Here is an 18,554-nt window from a genome sequence, read left to right as displayed (position 1 = left end):
CAAAGCAATCTCCGAATGTCTGTGCCCGCGGCGCCGGGAGGTGCTGCCACACGCCCTGGGGAAGGCAGCGCTCCCGGCGGGAACCGGGCAGGAGCAGGGCAGGGCAGGACCGGGAGCCGGGCAGGAGCCGGGCAGGAGCCGGGCAGGAGCAGGGCAGGGCCGGGAGCGGCGCACGCCTCGCTCCGCGCCTCACGGCCGCCGGGGAGCGGCACCTGCGGCCGCACCGCGCCCTCGGCCGGCAGCGCTCCCGGTCGCTCCAGGCGGAGCCCGGGGCAGCCGGCCCGACCCCGGGGGCTGCTCCCGACGCTGGGGCGACAGGCAGGGGCTGCTTTCACGGCGGCCCGCGAAGGCACCTCCCGCTGCCGCCGCCGCCGCCGCCCAGAGGCGCTTGCTCTGGGCGGGCGCCCGCTGCCCTCCCCGGCGAGGAGGAGCGCGGCTGCCGCCCCCGCCTCCGGGGGAGCCGGGCAAGGCATGTGCGTGCGGGGTGGCGCCTTCCGGAGGCGCAGCGAGCCCCGGGCGGGCTGCGCGGCCGCGGCATCCCGGCGCTCCGTGCCCATGCCGCCGCCGCGGCTCCTCCTCTCCGCCTCCCGCGCGGGAGCGCGCCCCGCTCCACTCCCCGGCCGCCTCCTGCGGCAGCGGCCGCCGCGCCTCTGAGCGAGTTGCGCGGGCTCTGCCCGATGTGGCAAGAAGCGATGATGATGAGGAGGAGACGCCGCTACCTGCTGGAGCGGGCAGAGCAGGCGGGCGGCGGCTGCGGGGCGAGCGGAGAACAGTCCCGCTCCCGGGACTGGCTCTACGAGTCCTACTACTGCATGAGCCAGCAGCACCCGCTCATCGTCTTCCTGCTGCTCATCGTGATGGGCGCCTGCCTAGCTCTGCTCGCCGTCTTCTTCGCCTCCGGGCTGGTAAGAGACACCCTCCCTGTCCGGGACCCGCGCTATCCCGGGGCTCCCGGGCATCCCCGCTGCCTTCGCCCCGCTGGCATCGCCGTGCCCGGCACTCTCAGCCGAGGCGAGCGGACGGGGCGGGACGGGACGGACGGGACGGGGCGGCCGAGAGCCGGTGCTGCGGCTCCTGCGGCGGAAAGTTGGTGGCGAGAGGCGCCGAGGTGGCGGCGGGGGCCGGGGAACCCCCGCCCGAACTTTGCTGCCCGGTGTTTGGAGGCGACACGGGAGCAGCGGCCGCGCGGCTGATGGAGCGAAAACTGAGTCAACAAGCGCATCGAGTTTAATTCACTTAATTCCTTGGCTCCGCTCTCTTCCAACTGGCGGCTTGGCCGTGCTGGCCTTTATAGTGACAGGGTTTGAATCGCCGCACAGAAATGCAGTCGGTACCTGTATCTGAAGTAGTATTTTTAGTGCAAGTAAGCGAGCACGGCAAGTAAGCCGTGCCCCTCCTTGTGCTAGCCCCCTCTCTCCCCCATGACATCATTTTCTAGCATTTGACCCATTTTCTCAAGAAAGCTTTTGGAACAGCACAGCCTTCGTTTTTAAGGAAGGTGGAGTTGGGTTGATTGGGTGTCTTTTCTGCGTGCTCAGTGTGGGGTTTCCAGGCATTGGGAAGAAAGATGTGTCACAGCAGCAGGTGACTGTCGGTATCAGTTTATCTCCCCTGAAATGGGTGGCGTTTTGCCCTTGCGAAGGAAAAGCTGCAGAGGGCAGTAAAATTCTTGGTCCTTTACAGAGTTTTCCTGCTGTTGATGATTAGAGGCAGGTTGTTGGCATTACTGTATACTTCTGAAGTGACTGGGTATTTCAGTACTCTCTCTCCTCCCCCCTCCCCTTTATTTTTTTTTTTTTTTTTTTTTAAAGAAAGAATCTTTTTATGGTTTTCTGGAAAGCTGAATGTTTATTGAATAGAGCTAGTTATCTCTAAAGGCAAGGATGAGCAGGTCGGTATAATCTAATGGATTCTCCTAGAGGCACTGCAGCTAATGTTTGCTTGTACAGAGAATCCTGCTTTCTTGCTTGACCAAACTTTTGTCTTAAAACCTGCAGGAACTGCCTGCAGGATTAGCTAAGCTTTGAGTCAATTGGCGGTTTATTTCCTTTTGGTGTTTGTATTAGTTGTATTTTAAGCTTTTTGTTCAGCCACTCCCACTAAATAGAAAACAGTTGTAAAAGTGAAGCCAGTAATGGTGATGCTTCATACTTCAGTTGCTTAATGCCCAAGGGTTTAAATTTTGGAGCTCTGTGTGCAAAATACAGGTTTGACTGCTTGTCTCATTCTAGTGTGTTAATGTGGGTGCTTGTCCATCAGGGCTGAAGGGACTGTTGGAAGGTGGAATTGGAAGTCTTGTCGGGCAGAGTTAACTGTGGAGATGTAACTGTACTTGCTCACAGTCAAGGTGGCAGAATTTGGGCTTGACACTGTTTAGCACTAAATTTTGTACATTTCAGTTGTGGTATGGTCTATAGCTTGTTTAGTGTGTGGTTATTTGTTAATTTCATCTCTTGAGATAAGTAATTTGTGGTAATGAAGGTGGCAAAAAACTGGACCCATAGAAGGACTGATGAAAGTTACGGGAACAAAACTGTGAGCTGGCTGAATCTTGCCAGGCATTAGTTCATCAGAAAGAGTGAAGTTAATAGTTCTGTCTGCATTTGGAATTCCAGACATACCGGAAAAGGAAAAAAAAGGCTTTAAAAACCTTTTTCCTGAGCCTTTATCTTCCTGTAACTAACAACTGGATGGGTGAGTGGAGAAAGAGGTGGGGTTCATCCAAGTTTCCAGTCGACAGCTAAAAGTAACTTCAGGCAGAGAGAAAGCTTGTCTATATGGACTTCCAGCCACAGGATGCTGGACAAAATCCTTTGGAGCCCTGCCCAGAATTTCACCTAAAAGTGCTTTATTATAGTTTAGTTTCCGGTTGCATTTATGATTAAAATATTCCTGAAGGTTTAGATCAATTTCTCCCACATCTGAATAAAGGGAGATAATAATAATAAAAATAATAAAAAACATATATAAATTTTATAGAGCTGTGGAATTGTGGAATTTTTAGGGTTTTTTTTTGTTTTGTTTTGGTGGTTTTTTTTTTTGTTTGTTTTTTTTTTTTTTTTTTGTGCCTGATGATATAAAAGGGATATATGGTTAGGAGTATCTGAGCCACAAAAACTGGTATCAATATCATTATCATATATTTTGCACAACTTGTACATGTGTGATTGTTTTGACAGAAGACCTTTTTTTCTAGAGAATACTCAGTGGAAGTGAAGTGGGATAGTTCTGTGCAGATCTGTGCTATGCATATGAAGTTAAGGGAGGTATTTCTTAACAGTTGTTTCCTTTAGATTTGTACAAAGCAGTTAAGATTTCACTGAAAATTACTTAAGCCTGTTGTGGAGACAAAACTCCAAAATTACTCACTGTAACACTAAATCTGGATTTCTTGCTTGTGCTTCATAGAATAGCTTAGAACATGGAATGTGGGATTGGACATTGTAAGGATGAAGTATGAGCCATTTTTATGTTCTAGGTTACCTTATACTTGGAAACCAGTGAAAGTGAGAGGAGGTTTTCCTTCTATATTAATGTTTCATTTGGTTGTTAAAATGTATCACTGTGATGTCTGAGTTGCCCTTTTTGTGGTTTTTTTTTGTGTGGCAAAGTATTCTTAAGTGTTCCCAAACACAGCCAGCCACACAGGGATGTATTTCACTTACTCAGCTCTTTCAACCTGTCAGAATACAAGCTGTAGCCTTCCTGATTTCAGATGAAAAATTTATGAAAGCTGTTGCAAAATTACAGTAAACGAGATTACTTACAAAGTGTGCCTGGAAATCTGATTACTTTTCTGTCAGACAACGTACTGCTATTATTACTGGGAGAGGTTTCTTGGGAGACTTTGCTTTTGTTTCAGAGAACTATTGTGATTTTGACCTTTGGAATTAAGCACTCTATCTCCTCAAACACTAGATATAAAAATTCTAGAGTCGGTTTGAATGATGACCATTCACAGCTTGTAGTTTTAAATAATGTAGTGATAGTATCAACCTTTGAATTTCCTGTGTTGGAGTAGGCTCTGTATTTCTTTACCTGGTGTGAACTGCAAACTGGCAAAATGAGATCAGTCATCCATGTTTAGCTTCTTCTTTAATCGATAGAGAGTAAATTATTTTCCCAAACCTGCGAAAGCCTTTCAGGACTTAAAAATGCCAGAGGTCAGCTTCATTTTCTCTCTGTTGTTTTGTTCTTTCAATATAATATGTATGAAAAACTCATTATTCACCCATCTCTCCCTTTTTAGTACTAAAAGCTTATGGCCATTTTTAGTGGTATCTAGAACAGTTTTGTCTCTGGCAGGAGCATATCTCTTATAACTAAAATTTGCAGGAGTTTGAAAAAAAAGCCATTTTTAAATTCATAGTGTAAAATATGAGTGTACCTGAAATATCTGAAATTGTGGTTAATTTTTTTATGTGATTTTAAAAAAACTCTGAAGACGGGGTGTTGCCCAAATTGTACAATTTATTGAAAAGCCATAAATTTCCTTTATCCATGCATTTTTCTAGATTTAAAGAGTGCCTAGTCCATAGACAGAGGCTTCAACAAGGACCTACACTTGAGGGATATCAACATCTTTAAGCACTTGTGTTGTAAGTGGGAGAAGATCTAAACCTTATTTGGGATCTTCTTTCTGTTCCTTTTCTGAAAACTTATGGTTCACTAGTCTGCTACCAGATACACATTTTCTTTTAGTCTGGCCTGTTCCCCTTGCTCCCCTGTAAGCCTGGTATTTGGTGTTAACATTAGATGCAGCCCTTATCTCCCAAATTCTTGCTGCCACGTGTGACCTTGTAAAGCTTTTAAGATATGGTTGCTTCTGTGCAGGCTCTGCTGTGCTGGTGCATGTTTCTTGAGGGTGTCCTTGTCCAGCTGCAGCATGTGTTGAGCAAAGAGTGCTTCTGCAACGTGGCCTGGTGTTGCCTTCCTTCTTCCAAAGCACTCTAAGATTGTGCTGGCTCAGCCACCCAAGGACTGTCTGTGGAGCAGAGGTATTAGTTGCCCCCTCTACCGCTTCTTTAAAGTTCCTGAAAAGCTCAGGATCGTGCTGGTAGCCTTGGTTGTCTGTTTTGCTGACATATCCAAATACCTTATGTAGCAAAAAAGGGGAGTAGTCAATTGTCCTTAAAGAAGGAATGCAATTAACTAGGTAGCTGTACCTGCAACATGGCAGATGTACATTCTGGAGATAGTTTTCTGGCATCAGACAGACTGAATTTACCGTCAGCTGATCCTCCATGGAAGAAAAAGTAGCTGCCTCATTCTGAAGAAGTATGTGGAAACTTTCTGGCTGCCAACCTGGTTGGCAGAGAACTGTTCTTGTGCAAGGAGAAGATCAGGAGAATCCTATAAGCCTCTTGGGGCTTGAATTGAGGTGTGCCATTTCTTCCCTCTAATTGGTGTTATTCCTGAAATAAATTCTTGCTGTTTCTAGTGTAAGCTGGACATCAGCCAAGCCCTTCCAGATTTCCATGATCAGAATCTCATCCTGAAATAAAGTGGGAAAAGTCTTCTGAGTCCATGTGGAAAAAGTCGTTTTAACAGCCATGTTTCATCATTTCCTTAAAAGTATCTGATGTGTACCTGTGGTAATGTTCTCATCTCATCAATCTGCCTCTGCAAAATTCATCCATCCACACCAAAAGGTCACCATACTGGTGACTTTATTTTGTATCTCTATTCTTGGGATGCTCTGCTACAACCTAATTGCATGGAATAAAACAGCCATACTATAAGACCATTTGTACTCTCCATTTTAGGATATCTTCTGAGATCAACCCTGTGTAATTTGCAGCTTTTTTTAGTTTAAGATCACCAACTGTTTTCCCAAAGTCCAAGAATACCCAAGGTCTGAAAACGTTCCTTGGAATCCTTGCAGACTGAAAGTAAGCCAAAGCATCTGTTATAGTGTTTTCAAACTCCAATATATTCATTCCTCCAAGAAGACAGCTAAATCACAGCAAAGGTAATGAAGTAAGAAAATCCTCACTAGTTGAAGGACAAGCAGGGAGTTTTTTTTTACATGTTTGATGCTATAGTTGTTGTGATCAGGACGTATCCTACCTCTCCTTAAACTCTACTACCAACATGAGAAGGAATACAAAATAAACATCAGTGTATTTACAATGATTTTTCTTTCCACAATTACAGTTATAATTGACTGCCCAGTTCTGCTCTCAAGGCCCCTATTAAAATGTTCCATGAGGAAGTCCCCTGTTTCACCATTTAGCAATATATTCTTTTAGCTGTAGTTACTGGTTACTTGATATGGTCTTAGGATGTTGCTGTCCCTGCCAGATGTTCCTACTGATGTTCTCTGAGAGTGACTTTTTAAAGGTGATATTACCTCTTTAGTCAGGCAAGAAAGGTTGCTGTATCTTCCTGTCTGAAGCAGGAATTGCCTGAATTTCTGTCTGGTTTCAGTCCTCAGTTCTACATCAGTCCAGGCTGCTACTTCTTTCATTCACTAATGACACTCACAGTACATCTGTGGTTACTTTTATTGCTGCTAAGAGCTTGTCTCATTTGCCAGTCCCTAACAAGCCTGGAAGCAAAGCCATCAAGTTAATGAGGTGCTGGTGGCAACCTCACTTTGCATGCCTCTGTTTCATCTTTCATATTGAACCTAAATCCTGAATAAGAATTGGATAAAATTATGAGTATGGCAGTATTGGAAAAATGCTTAGCCTTTAATTGTAATATTAATAAATTAAAGTTTTATGAATACCTTGGCAATAGAAAACTTATTAAATGCCACAAATTGTGACTCAGAATGGCAGATCCACAACTTCTAATCATTACTGCAGCTGACAGAAATGATAAATAACACTGACTAGAGCTGTTGTTTATTGATGTGCAATGGGAATAAGACAGATGATGGATTGGGCTCCCATTGTCTGCTGTCTTTATCAGCCTCAAGCCAGGTGTATGGATTCACAAATCCTGTACTGGCAACTTCATAGTGGATCTGCCATGGACCTGTGAATACCTGCTTGCTTATCTTCCTCAAATTTTTATAAATTGGTTTCAAGTTCCTTGTTTTGGACAGATATATCCATGCCATTTGTGGAGATCTTAAAACTCATACAAAATATTGAATATGGTTCTTTGATCCTTGAAGAGCTCTTCTAGAATCTTCTAGATGGATTTTAGCCAGAGATCACCGTACCTATATTTACACTGTGACTAAGAAAACTTCTTGTTGTAACAGTAGTAGTCACTGGAATCTTCCAGGCTGCTCCATGCATGACTCCAAACTGATGGACACTTCACACAGATAGATGTGTCTGTAAATCTCTTGAACATGGGAACAAAGTGCAGATGAACAAGTTTTTGATTCTGTGACTACCTCCCCAGTCACAGCTGAGCTGTGATCCCAAATAATTATGTGCTGCCATAGTAGCTTCTGCATATTTCAAAAAGAATTGATTCAGATCAAGCCATATTGATCTGTCATAATGAGAAAATGCCAATAGGTTAAACTTCTGTTTTGGAGGATCTGGATCCAAAAAAAAAGTGAATTGGCACAGTTATGCCCTTTTTTCCCTGACTTTTTTTCTTTGAGCATCAAACCTGATGAAAAAACCTAAAACCCGAAACAGCTCCATGCATTTTCATGAATAAACAGCCTTCAGACACTGAACCTTATTCAGGTGGTGCTGAAAATTGAAGGGACTAGAGCACCATCTGTATGGAGGAGTGTGTCTGCACTAACTCTCCCAGTTGTCTGTTTCACAAACCTGTATAGAAACTTTATCTCTAAACAGAACTCTTGTTCTTAGTGGTACATATGTAATACAAAAGCCCCTTGCTGTTTCTGGTGTCACCCTGTTCCAGGCTTGTGTCTGGGAGAGGTAATGACCACAAATTATGATGATGACATATTAGTCTGAGCATTCCCTTCTTTCACCATCCATGATTCTAGTTTTGAAGGTTTTCTTACCTGGATGGTGTGCTTCAGGAGCAATGGTTTCTGGTTGCATACATCAGAGAGCAGCTGGGATGAGAAGTGCTCTGGCCCACCTGTCTGTTCCTCAAATAGCTTCTCAGAGCTGCTCAGTAAGGTTTGCAAAAGTACTTAGAACTTACTTTTTTCAACTTATATTCTCACAGCTGAGCTGTTTACTTTAGACCTTTTAAAGAGCCTAATTGCTATGGCTGGCATAGTGGATCTGCTCACTGGGATTGCTGTCCTTCAATTCCAGGTGAAATCTGTTATTGGGTGAAAGAGACCAAGACCCACCTTGCTATGCCTTTCCTAATTGTAGCAAGTGTTAAGGTCCCCACTGAACAACTTTTTCTCCAGGCTTGACAACCTTAGTTCCTTCAGCTGCTCCTCATAAGTCACTTCAGTTTCTTCATGTACCTTGGCAGATGGGTGGATTCTCTTTCCTTGATGCAGGTATTGTGATGGTCCTTTGCAGCAGCACAGTGGAGTGAGCTATCTGGTCTGATCAAGACCTGGGATGTGGTAGGGGAGGTTGTCCAGACCAGGGATTTGTCCTGTAAACCCCACTGCAGATCCCTACCCTGCTAACTCATGTCAGAAAATGGCCATAGACTCTCAGTGGGGCTTGTTTTCTGTACCAGTGAGCTCTGTGAGTTTTTAAACCTGACTTGGTAGCTGGTGGGATTTTATAAAATTGCTTCAAGTGATGTGACATCTGTTTAACATTAAAACAATTTACCAGATTGGTTTTGCTTTCTTTGATTTTTATTATTTTCTTACCTGTGCTTTAGTGGAATAGGGTAATATTACTTAGGAAAAAGCCCAGAACTAGCACAAAAGTGCCTGCCTATATTTGCAGAATCTCTTTTGCTCTATTTCCTATGATTAAGTTTGAAGTTTTACTCCCAAGATGTTATTTGGCAGTGATATTTTAAATGTAAGTTAACATGTTCATAACCTTCACTTGAAATTTTATCATAATAAAAATAATAGCCGTTGCAGAGTGTGGTCCTGATCATGGAGTGAAAAATGAAATCTCTTAGGTTTGAAGTCAGTTGAACTCAGCGACATGTGAGAGTGTGGAAAGTATCCTTAGGGGAATAAACTTTAAGAACATTGTTGTGATAATAATAAAGGTGTTTAGTATGTAATTGCACAACCTTAGGAAACACTTGAAAAGTAATTACGAAATGACAGTAGTGCCTTTCAATATTAAATCTATTTTTCATACTACCCTATTATGCCTGTTAGGTAAATCTCTGGAATATTCTTGCAAAATGTATTTTTAAAAGACCCATTAGAGAGAGGAGCCTAAGTGTGCCTTTTTCTTCATTAAACAGACCCTTAAAATGAGCAGTTTCCTTCTGTGCTGAAGCTCATGTGCTCCCTGGTTCAAATTTTGGCATTCTTACTTTTAAGTGCGTTGCATCTTGACACTTTTTCTTGATTACAGCCAGATTCTCAAGTTATTATGTCAGGAGGAAAATGGTGAGGGAAAGTCACCTTTTAGCTTCAATTTAAAAGTGACAGCCAAAATATGTAACTGTCAGTATTAAATAGCACAGAGTCAAATGAGAACTTCTGACTTCTACACATCTAAATGACTATTTCAGACTTCCATGAATGTATATGGATACAAGAAAGGCCATAATTTCGTTTTTAATACATGTTACAGTGCAGTTAATCTGAAAAACATGTCTTTGAGTCTTGTGAAGTATTGTATTATCCATAACGTTTAACTGGTGGAGCTCTGCCAGTGACATGTTTTTAATATATTTAACTACAAAATATGCATTCTTACTAAGTGTTTTACTCGGTTTATCTTCCATGTATTGTGATTGGTATAAATAGTAGTTGCATTTATTGGAGAATTTCTTTGAAAGTGTTTTTATAATATAAGGAAGGATTTTGAGAATATCTGAAAAATAAACTAAACTGAGTTATTAAGCCAGCTTTTTTTTGAGACGAAGTCAGAACCATGACTTATAAAATAAAGTACACAAGAACGATATTTAGATCACTATATTTACATTAAAAATTAATAAATAATGTGAGTAGGTTCTAATTACCTCTGGAGCCTGAAATAATGAGTTTAATCAAAGTAGAGATTTTTGCTCACTTTTCTGCTTGTTGTATCCCCCCTCTTCTGAAGGGGACACTTCAGGGAGCAGAATGTAATTAACTGTCCTTGCTCTCTGGGACATGCTTCATCCTCTGTGGCTGCCAGATATTGCCAGCAGGACAATTTTAGAAGAGCACCCAGCTGGGTGTTGTAGCCCCCAGTACTTGGGTTTGTCCATCTTGTCTTTATTGACCTGTTACATGTTTCAAAGTAAAGCATTTGATAATTGCCAGCCTAAGAGAAGGTTGAGATGCTGCCGGATGACCTGGAGGCATGGCAATCCTGTTAATATTCCCAGACCCTGTTCCTGGGCCCTCTGAACCCCAGCTTATTAAATACATATTTGTATGCACTGACAGATTTTATCTGACATGTGGTTAACAAGGAGAGGACACAAATCGATGAAAAATAAACCGAGAGAGAAAATTGCTGATTTGGCAAATGAGGATGTATTAAAAAAATCACTCCCTGTTCAGGTTGAGAACATGGTGTTTGCACAGGGCATATTTTTGAATATAAAATATACAGGCCCACACATCCCAGTTTTAGTAATTATGTTTATGCCAGGGGTTGTTCTCTATTCCATGTTTCAGATTTGTTCTCTATTCCATGGCATATGATACAGTAGGAGTGGTCAGGAGCTCATGGGGTTCTGGCTACACCTATACTTGCAGCGGGCTCCAGTGGAGGTTGTTCCTGTTAAACATCAAAAGAGCTGGATTAAAGGACAGTTGTGTTCACTCCATGCAGAGAAGAGGAATCTGAAAACCAAGTGTTACTCCTTCAGAATCTAGCCACTCTGTTGCAGCTTTGACTATTCATGAAAACTATGAGAACTCTGCATTCCTTTGGAAGTGGTGATTGAACCAGAATTACAGTGTTCCTCATGCATTGAGAAACATTGTGATGTTCTCCTTTATTCTGTTTTTCTATGCTCTTCATTTTGGGTTGATTTTTGACTGCTGGTGAGCACCTAAGTGATATTTTCATGGGTCCAGCTATGATAAACACCTAATATCTCTAAGTATTAGCATCCAGCTAAGAGATTGTCTTGTGTATAAAGTTAGGATTGCTCTGAGATGCATCTCCGCACACACCTCTGCTGAAGTTCATCTGCCATTTTCTTGCTCCTCAGTGACTCTTATGAGATCCTTTTGTGTTTCTTCATAGCTAATCCTCATCTTTGCTGGATTGCTGTTCAGCCCTCTTCCAAACAGTTTATGAATATTTTGAACATAAACCCCAGGATTCCTGAGAACTTTGATACCTTTGTTTTTAACAATTTTTCCAGATGTGCTGGTACTTCTCTTAGTCTTTGAGAAGGATCCCAGGAGAGACTGGCATTACATCACAGTCTTTGGATACTGTGGAAATTTTGGGTGCAGGTTGCATGCTAATACTCTTTTAACTCTTTCTTCTTTAAGTTTTATTTGCCCTTTCTGGTGAACCCTGATTGCTTGTGGTGATATTTTTTTTTTTTTTTTAACATTTCATTTTTCTGCTTTTGTCTGTAATGCCTTACACTAATGCTCCAATTTGAGATAGAATTTCTGATTTATTCCCCATGCATAGATTATTTTGGAGTGAGAATTATCCCACAATGAACACAGATTAAAAAAAAAAAACAAAACACAAATAAAACAAAATAACAAAAACCCTTTGTGCTACAATCTCTTTTCTAGTTGTTCTTTTTAATACCTGCATCATCTATTTCTGTGGAAGTCCTTTAGCAGGCTGCCAATTCCTCATTATGTTTCAAAAATAATTTACTACTTCTTTGTATACTCTTAAAAATAATTTCCCAAGCAAGTTCTTTTCTTGGCTTGCATTATTCAGTCTTTATATTAATTGAGTCTTTATATTAAATCCTTTTTTATTATTCCCTTGCAGTTTTTGTTTTTTGTTGGTTTTTTTTTTTTTGGTTTTTTTTGGTTTTTTTTTTTTTTTTTTTTCTCTACAAAAGATAATTTTTAGAAGCTTCCTTACTTGGATGTTGAGACATTCTGGTTGTGTATTTTGGTCTTTCTCAAGCTGTTTAGGGAATTTGATTAGCTTTTGCCTCTGAGTTTTATACTGTCTTCAGGCTACCTACAAAGATTTTAATCTGCAAGTTTATAGCTCCCCCTTTCAATTTTAAAGTTTAGGGTTTGTTTTTCATTTGCTTGCTTAACAAGATTTGTCATTGTTATAAAGAAGCTCCTCAATAGCAATATTTTGTGGACTTTCTTTCCATTTCTTGAGATCAGACAGATCTCAAGATTGTTTTCTCTTTCTTTGTTTGGGTGGGTGGTTTCATCTGTGTACCTGTTTGTTTTGTTTTTCAGGAGTGCATGAGACACAGACTGTGGTCTCAGCTTCCATCTGCTATTGTGATGCTTAGCAAGTCCATCTGGGAGTCACTAAAGTATCCCTTGACCTTCTGTATTTTCTTTTTTGACAGCTTTCCTTATATTAGTCCTCTAAGTAATTTATTTTTATGAAGCTTTACTGTTCAGTCTCTTTTTTTGGCTCATAGCTACTTTACACTATGTTAATTCTCTTAGACTGTTAACACAGGCCTTTCTTCAGTCCCTGGTGTACAGTATGGCTTTCAGTCTTTTTACTTTTTCATTTTTCTGCTGATGGTCTTTTTTACACCAAGTTTTCAGTAAGACTATTGTGGAAATAATGCTTCAACAACAGGCATTTTAGTTTTTTCATCTAGCTTCCTAGGCTTGTAGAGAAGAGTGTATCCTTTCATATGGTGTCTTATTTCTCTGCCAGATTTTAAAAAGGGAGTCTGTTCTGCCTTTCCTTTGCTGAAACCTTCTAGCTGAGTTTAATCAATTTCTGTCCTTTCACTTCGCTGAGAATCACCGGTCTCCTTGACATTACTGCTTCTCTTAAACCATGCACCCTTTTTCTCTAACAATCCATCTATAACATTCAAATTGAATATTTTCCTATTATGTTGGAAGTGCTGGAAAACTCATCTTTGTTAAGCTCAGTGGCCTTCTAGTGGCAAAATCCCTATTCCCTAAATAACCCGGTTTCTCTGATTTCCCTTTTGAACACATTTTCCTAGCTGCTCACTGAAGTCTTCCTTGCCTACCAGTTTTGGGGTTTTTTTTTTTTGTTGTTGTTGTTTTTTTGGTTTTTTTTTTTTGAATTTCTGGGAATGCTACAATTATTCTCTGTTTCCTTCACTAGCAACAGATATTTTACCTCCAGAAGTTTTCTTCTAATTTCTTATGTTACTGTTTGCACAGCAACCGTGGCTCATCCAAAGAGCCTTTCCAAATCCTCTGTGAGGTCTGATGTTTTTTGCATTAAACAGAGAAGTCTTTGACCTCTGATATGTCAAGACTTTGTGTTCCTGGTAATTGTTGCTGCAACACTGAAGCATGTGAGGTTCGCTTACTGCTATCAGGCAAATTTGGAAAAATCTGAATACAAGAGTTTTCTACTGTCTAATTGAGAAGATAAATAATATTTATATGTAACTTTCTTTTGAAAAAAGCAACCCGCTGGCCAAAAGTGCTTGACTTGGTAATTAGGCATGTGTGTGGTCAGAGGGGTGTTCACAAGACCTGCAGGGTTGGTCACTATTGTCACTGTTAGTCCTGTGTGCTCTCAAGGACATTGCCTGTAATGCCAAAGAACAGATTTTGTTGGATGGCAGCAGAAGTGCTGCGCTGTTGCAAAACTGCACACTTCTCATAACAGAGAAAACACATTTACAGCACATGTGGTTCATGGCTTTCGAGCCTGGGGAAGGGCTTCAGGTGGACAGAATGTCATCTGAAGGGTTTGGATGAAATTTTGCTGCTCCAATTATGTTCCCATGCACTAACAAATACAAATTTACAAAAATACAAATGTAGAATGTGGCCATGGATGCAGAGCTGCTTCTTGTGGTTGCACACAACATCAGCTGTAGTGCCACATGATCCATGTGATGCTCAAATGTCTGGACTGACCTGCATCTAGTGTGGAGTCAAAGATCTCTGTGCACTAACAGCAAGCGTAGGCTGCACATCAGACTCAGTAATAGACAGAACTGAATTTCTCAAGACAACAGACATCATGAAACAATTGGATTTGGGTCTGATGCTTTTATCATTGATCTGCTAAGCCAGACAGGGAATGCTGAATCAAAGAGAAAAAAAATCAGGCATGCAGTTACATAGGGCCTTAGTGAAAATGAAAAGCTTCATTGACACAAACTTCAGGACAGTTTGATTAAAGATACAGGTAGGTTAATTTTCTGCTAATGTTCTTGAATACCCTGCACAAAGCTCAATGGAAGATAAAAAAAAAAAAAAGAGCACATAAGAAATCTTCTAACCAAGCAGCTAAGCAAGAATAACAAGCAAAGTTTTATGTTATGAAAGATAAATGGTGGGCACAAAAGACAAAGGAGTCTTTCTGAGTTGTGGATCCAGAAAACATCATGTGGTGTTAGAAATAGCATCTGGCCTTAAAGACATTGTACAATTTCTGAAGTGGAGATGGACTAATGCTAATGGAATTGATGGAAAAGAGACCTGAGACTGGTGGCAAAAACTTTTCAGTTTTTGTCCTAAAGGATGGAATCCTAGATGAAACTGTACAGCTGCTTGGCCAGAAGCAGGGCATGGCACCTCTTAATAAAATGGAGATTTTTCCAGCTATCTAGCAGATGGCACACACAGTGCAGTCAGCCATAAGCAAATTCACTAAAATATGAAACCATAGGAGAGGGGTCACAAGAACCCAGAAGACTTTTCCAGGTTTTATAAAGAAATATTTTTTGAGATATTAGAGAATTTAAATGCTGTTCTGTTTTGCAAAGAGAAGGGTGATTATGTCTTCTGAAAATCATTGTCTCAAGTCCTGGAAAAAGTTTTACAGGAAAAATGTGCACCTTTTGCTGTAGAGAACTCAACAGATTCTTTCAGTCTATCTTGTTAAAGGAAGATGTTGACTGAGAGGACAGCAAACTAGTAATCCTTGAGCCCTGTAACATTTCTTCTAACACTCAACATTTCTGAAAATAGCTGCATGAATTTGAAGATGCTGAAATTTAATAGATGTATGAAATGAAAAAGTAAATCAATGTCTAAAGAACATTAATCACTTGGTTTTATATTTACATTTAGAGCATGTTTCATTGATCTCAGCAAAAAGGGATTTTAGTAGGAGTTTCATGTAGTAAATTGTTTGACTTAATTCAAAGCACGTGATATTTCAGATCCCAGCAGGAGTCTTCTGTATATAGACTACTGCTGAATTCCATTAAATAAAAAGAATAAAGTGCCAAAAGAACGAGGGACCGTGTTAAAAGATTTTATTCTAAAACTGGCATTTAAACTGCTTGTTTGTTTATTTTATGGATTATTTAATCCTTTTTTTTTTTTTTATATATAACAATGAAGTGCTCTACAGCAGCTTTTCTGTTTAAAATTAAACTGAGGGCATGGCATTATCTGGGAAAGAACAGAATATAGATTGAGAGAAGGTTGTGGGTTTTAGAAAGATGATTGAAAGTAACTCTTTAGATTTTACTGGTGATAAGATTATCACACTTTGGAAGAATTTGTGGGGGTTGGAAAAATTTCTAACAGTAGACTTTTTAATTTCTTCAGTAATTAAAAGACAGCAAGATAGAAAACACTCAGGGAGACAGAGCTGTCAGGTAAGATCCATCTCTTGCAGGCTTAGCCATTATATTCAAAAGTGTCATGCTGATATTTTAATTCCATTACCTCTGGTGTGTTTTAATTTCCGAGACTAGCGGGAAAAAAAAAGTGCAAAGTGTTTGGGTTTGTTTTTTTTCTTCTTCCTTCACTTCTTTGGGAAGTGGTTAAGATAACAGAACAGCTAACCTTCAGGATTTTGCAACACCCAACTTGCTAAACACACTGATAATTGCAAATATTGATCAGGAAGAGGCAAGTTCTAAATGTCCTGCTCTTAAAGTTACAGTTCTATAAAGATTTAGTTCCTCTGAAGTAATAGGAGAATACTGTTCAAAGTAGTTTCCAAAATAAACCTCTTCCTTACAGGGCCTGCTTTTCTTGAGCTGACATTAGCATATATTTTAAAGGCAGGATTGTGAAACCCCCCCTGTACACATTAAGGCTTTCTGTAAAGAATACAAATTATAATAAAATTTTATTTTCTCATATATTTTATAAATTATATGATGTGTACACTATTCTGGCTTTAACTTTCAATCTTCAGAATTTGTACAGAGTATGGTGGGATATGAGCAGCTTGTGACAGCAGAAGGATGTTGTCCTGTGTCAGCTCAGGGACATCACCTGTCCTCAGGAGCTGATACTATGTGGTCTATTTTTTTTATTCCTTTGCATATATTTAAATCCAAATGTAAAATTGTGTAGTAGGCAACTGCAGAAGGAGAGAAAGCAGAAGTAAAATTTTAGATTTAGTGATCAAAATAGTTCAGCTAAGTGTATGCATAAAAAAGGAAATTGAGTAGCTGTTAATTTGGAACAAACATTGATCTAATTATAGAATACATATAAATACATGTAGCTGCATGAGCATGCATGTGCATCTAAATAGATATCTAAATGATCTGCTATGAAGCCAAATCCTCAAAGAAAGTGCACTAGTTTTATTACTTTTTTACTGATGTGGAGAAGCATGCAGTTGAAGTGCATCTGGATTTTCTTGCTAGTCTATTTGTAGCATGATCCTTATCACTGAAATGCCAATTTTCCATCATTTAAATATGTGGTTTTCCACATATAAGTCTTAACCTACTCCAGGAGTTTCTGGTTTCCTTTGTGACTTGGGCTGTGTGACAGATGGGGCAAGGAAGTTGATGTTTTCCTGTGACACCTGTCTCTTGCAACACGAATTTGGCAGTCCCACCTGGGTGAAGTTAAATGCTTTTGGAGCTAACTGAGCTGACCTTGGTTGTGTCACTTTTTAAATCAATTAACTAAAATGAGTTTCAGAGATGGGATTAATCAAGAATCACAACATTCAGATATATAAATCAGTAGTTCTTCCTACTAGTAGGTAGGTTTTATATTTTTACTCTTAGTATACAAGATAGCATGCAGCTTACTCTATGCAGCTCTGTACTCTTGCAGACACCCCTATGCCTAAATTTAAGGCCATAATTTTGTTTTCAGTGTGATTACCCAAGTGCTTGAAAGCCTTGATGTGTGTATTTGGAAACTTAGTGTTTTCATTTCAGGGTTAGCATCACCACGTAAAATTTCCTGACACTTCCTTTGCTTACAGCGTGATTGTCAGTGTTGCAATAACAATTGCTTAAATGTGTGACTTCAGAAATTTAAAAGAGAATTGAAAATAAGAAGAGTTGAAAGATGAGCTGGTTTCTGCCAGGCAGGGCAGGGTGTATTGTGGTGTTCCCTTTGGTTTGAACCTGCCAGGTTGGTGGCTGCTGAGCTGGAGCTGGGAGCAGCTGGGAGTCACAGCCTGTGGTGCACATGCAGGCAGGGCTGCAAGGAAAATGAAGAAATGGAAACAGCAAAGGGGGCCAGATTTTTACAGCAAATGTCTTTAGACATCAAGCTGTAAAACTTAATAGATTAGGGAAAAAACCCAAACAAAATTTAAAAAAGCAACCCTGATGATGGCTTCTGTAAATGTTTGTAAATTGACAAATTTATTTGTACATTTTTAGTTTTAATTTAATTGAAGCAAATCTTTTATACATAAGACAGGAAAAAAAGTCGTATTAAGATACTTTTAAGTAAAATCTTGCATATTTAAGTTGAAAACCCATGAATAAACAATATTTAACAGGGCACTAAGGAAGCAACTACAAATAAGGGGAAAAGAAATGTTTCATTGTGCTTAGATGTCTTACAAATCATCAAATAAGTGCTTTCAGATTCTCTTGAAGATTTCACCATGAAAAATGGATCTGAGGCTTTTCTGCATGAAGTCTGTGGTTACTGTTGCAGCAGTAGCATTTGAGGCCTGCTTTTGGGAATCCTGGTTGCTGCAAATGAGGCTGTTGGAATTCATAACAGCTGGGGAATGACTAAAGATCCTGTGACTGTACTTTGATATACTGCTGTTGTATTTCAACCAGGCATACTTTTGAGCATGTACAGCCATAGAAAATCAAATACTTATCTTTTTTTAATGCACCCATCATTAGCTCATTTGAAGATATTAGTGTAGTGGCTTCCAAGTAAGTTCTGTATATAATTTTAAATATTCTGAATCTTACTTCAAGTTATATTCTAGTCCTTGCCCTGGGCATTGTTTGTACATTTCAAAGTAAGCAGTTACTAGGAGAAAATGTATATATGTAATCTAGGATCTGTACTTCCAGATAAATACTTTAAGCAGAATCAAAACATGTAGTACCTTTCAACTATCACTGTAAAAAAGGCTTTTGTAGAGCTGTGGACGTAGTTGATTTGTGAGGCATTTTAACAGCTGCATTGCTTAAGGTGATTTACAGTTTTCTCAATCTGCTTCAAGTAATATTAAATTATAGAGGGC

At 40.2% G+C, this 18,554-nt stretch overlaps 1 protein-coding gene across 1 annotated transcript in view; it reads left to right on the top strand.

Annotated features, from left to right (window-relative positions):
* The first annotated feature begins 453 nt into the window (after window positions 1-453).
* The window catches only part of ADCY2 (adenylate cyclase 2), a 197,480-nt gene continuing 179,379 nt past the window's right edge, over window positions 454-18,554 (top strand). Inside the window, exon 1 of the mRNA XM_079301150.1 lies at window positions 454-905. Coding sequence (XP_079157276.1) covers window positions 678-905 — 228 coding nt within the window. The 5' untranslated portion in view covers window positions 454-677. The remainder of the gene's footprint in view (window positions 906-18,554) is intronic.

This window comes from Erithacus rubecula (assembly GCF_903797595.1).
Source record: "Erithacus rubecula genome assembly, chromosome: 3".
Taxonomy (NCBI): domain Eukaryota; kingdom Metazoa; phylum Chordata; class Aves; order Passeriformes; family Muscicapidae; genus Erithacus; species Erithacus rubecula.
The sequence above is the reverse complement of the archived record's forward strand: the minus strand, read 5'-3'. Positions and strand labels throughout refer to the sequence as shown.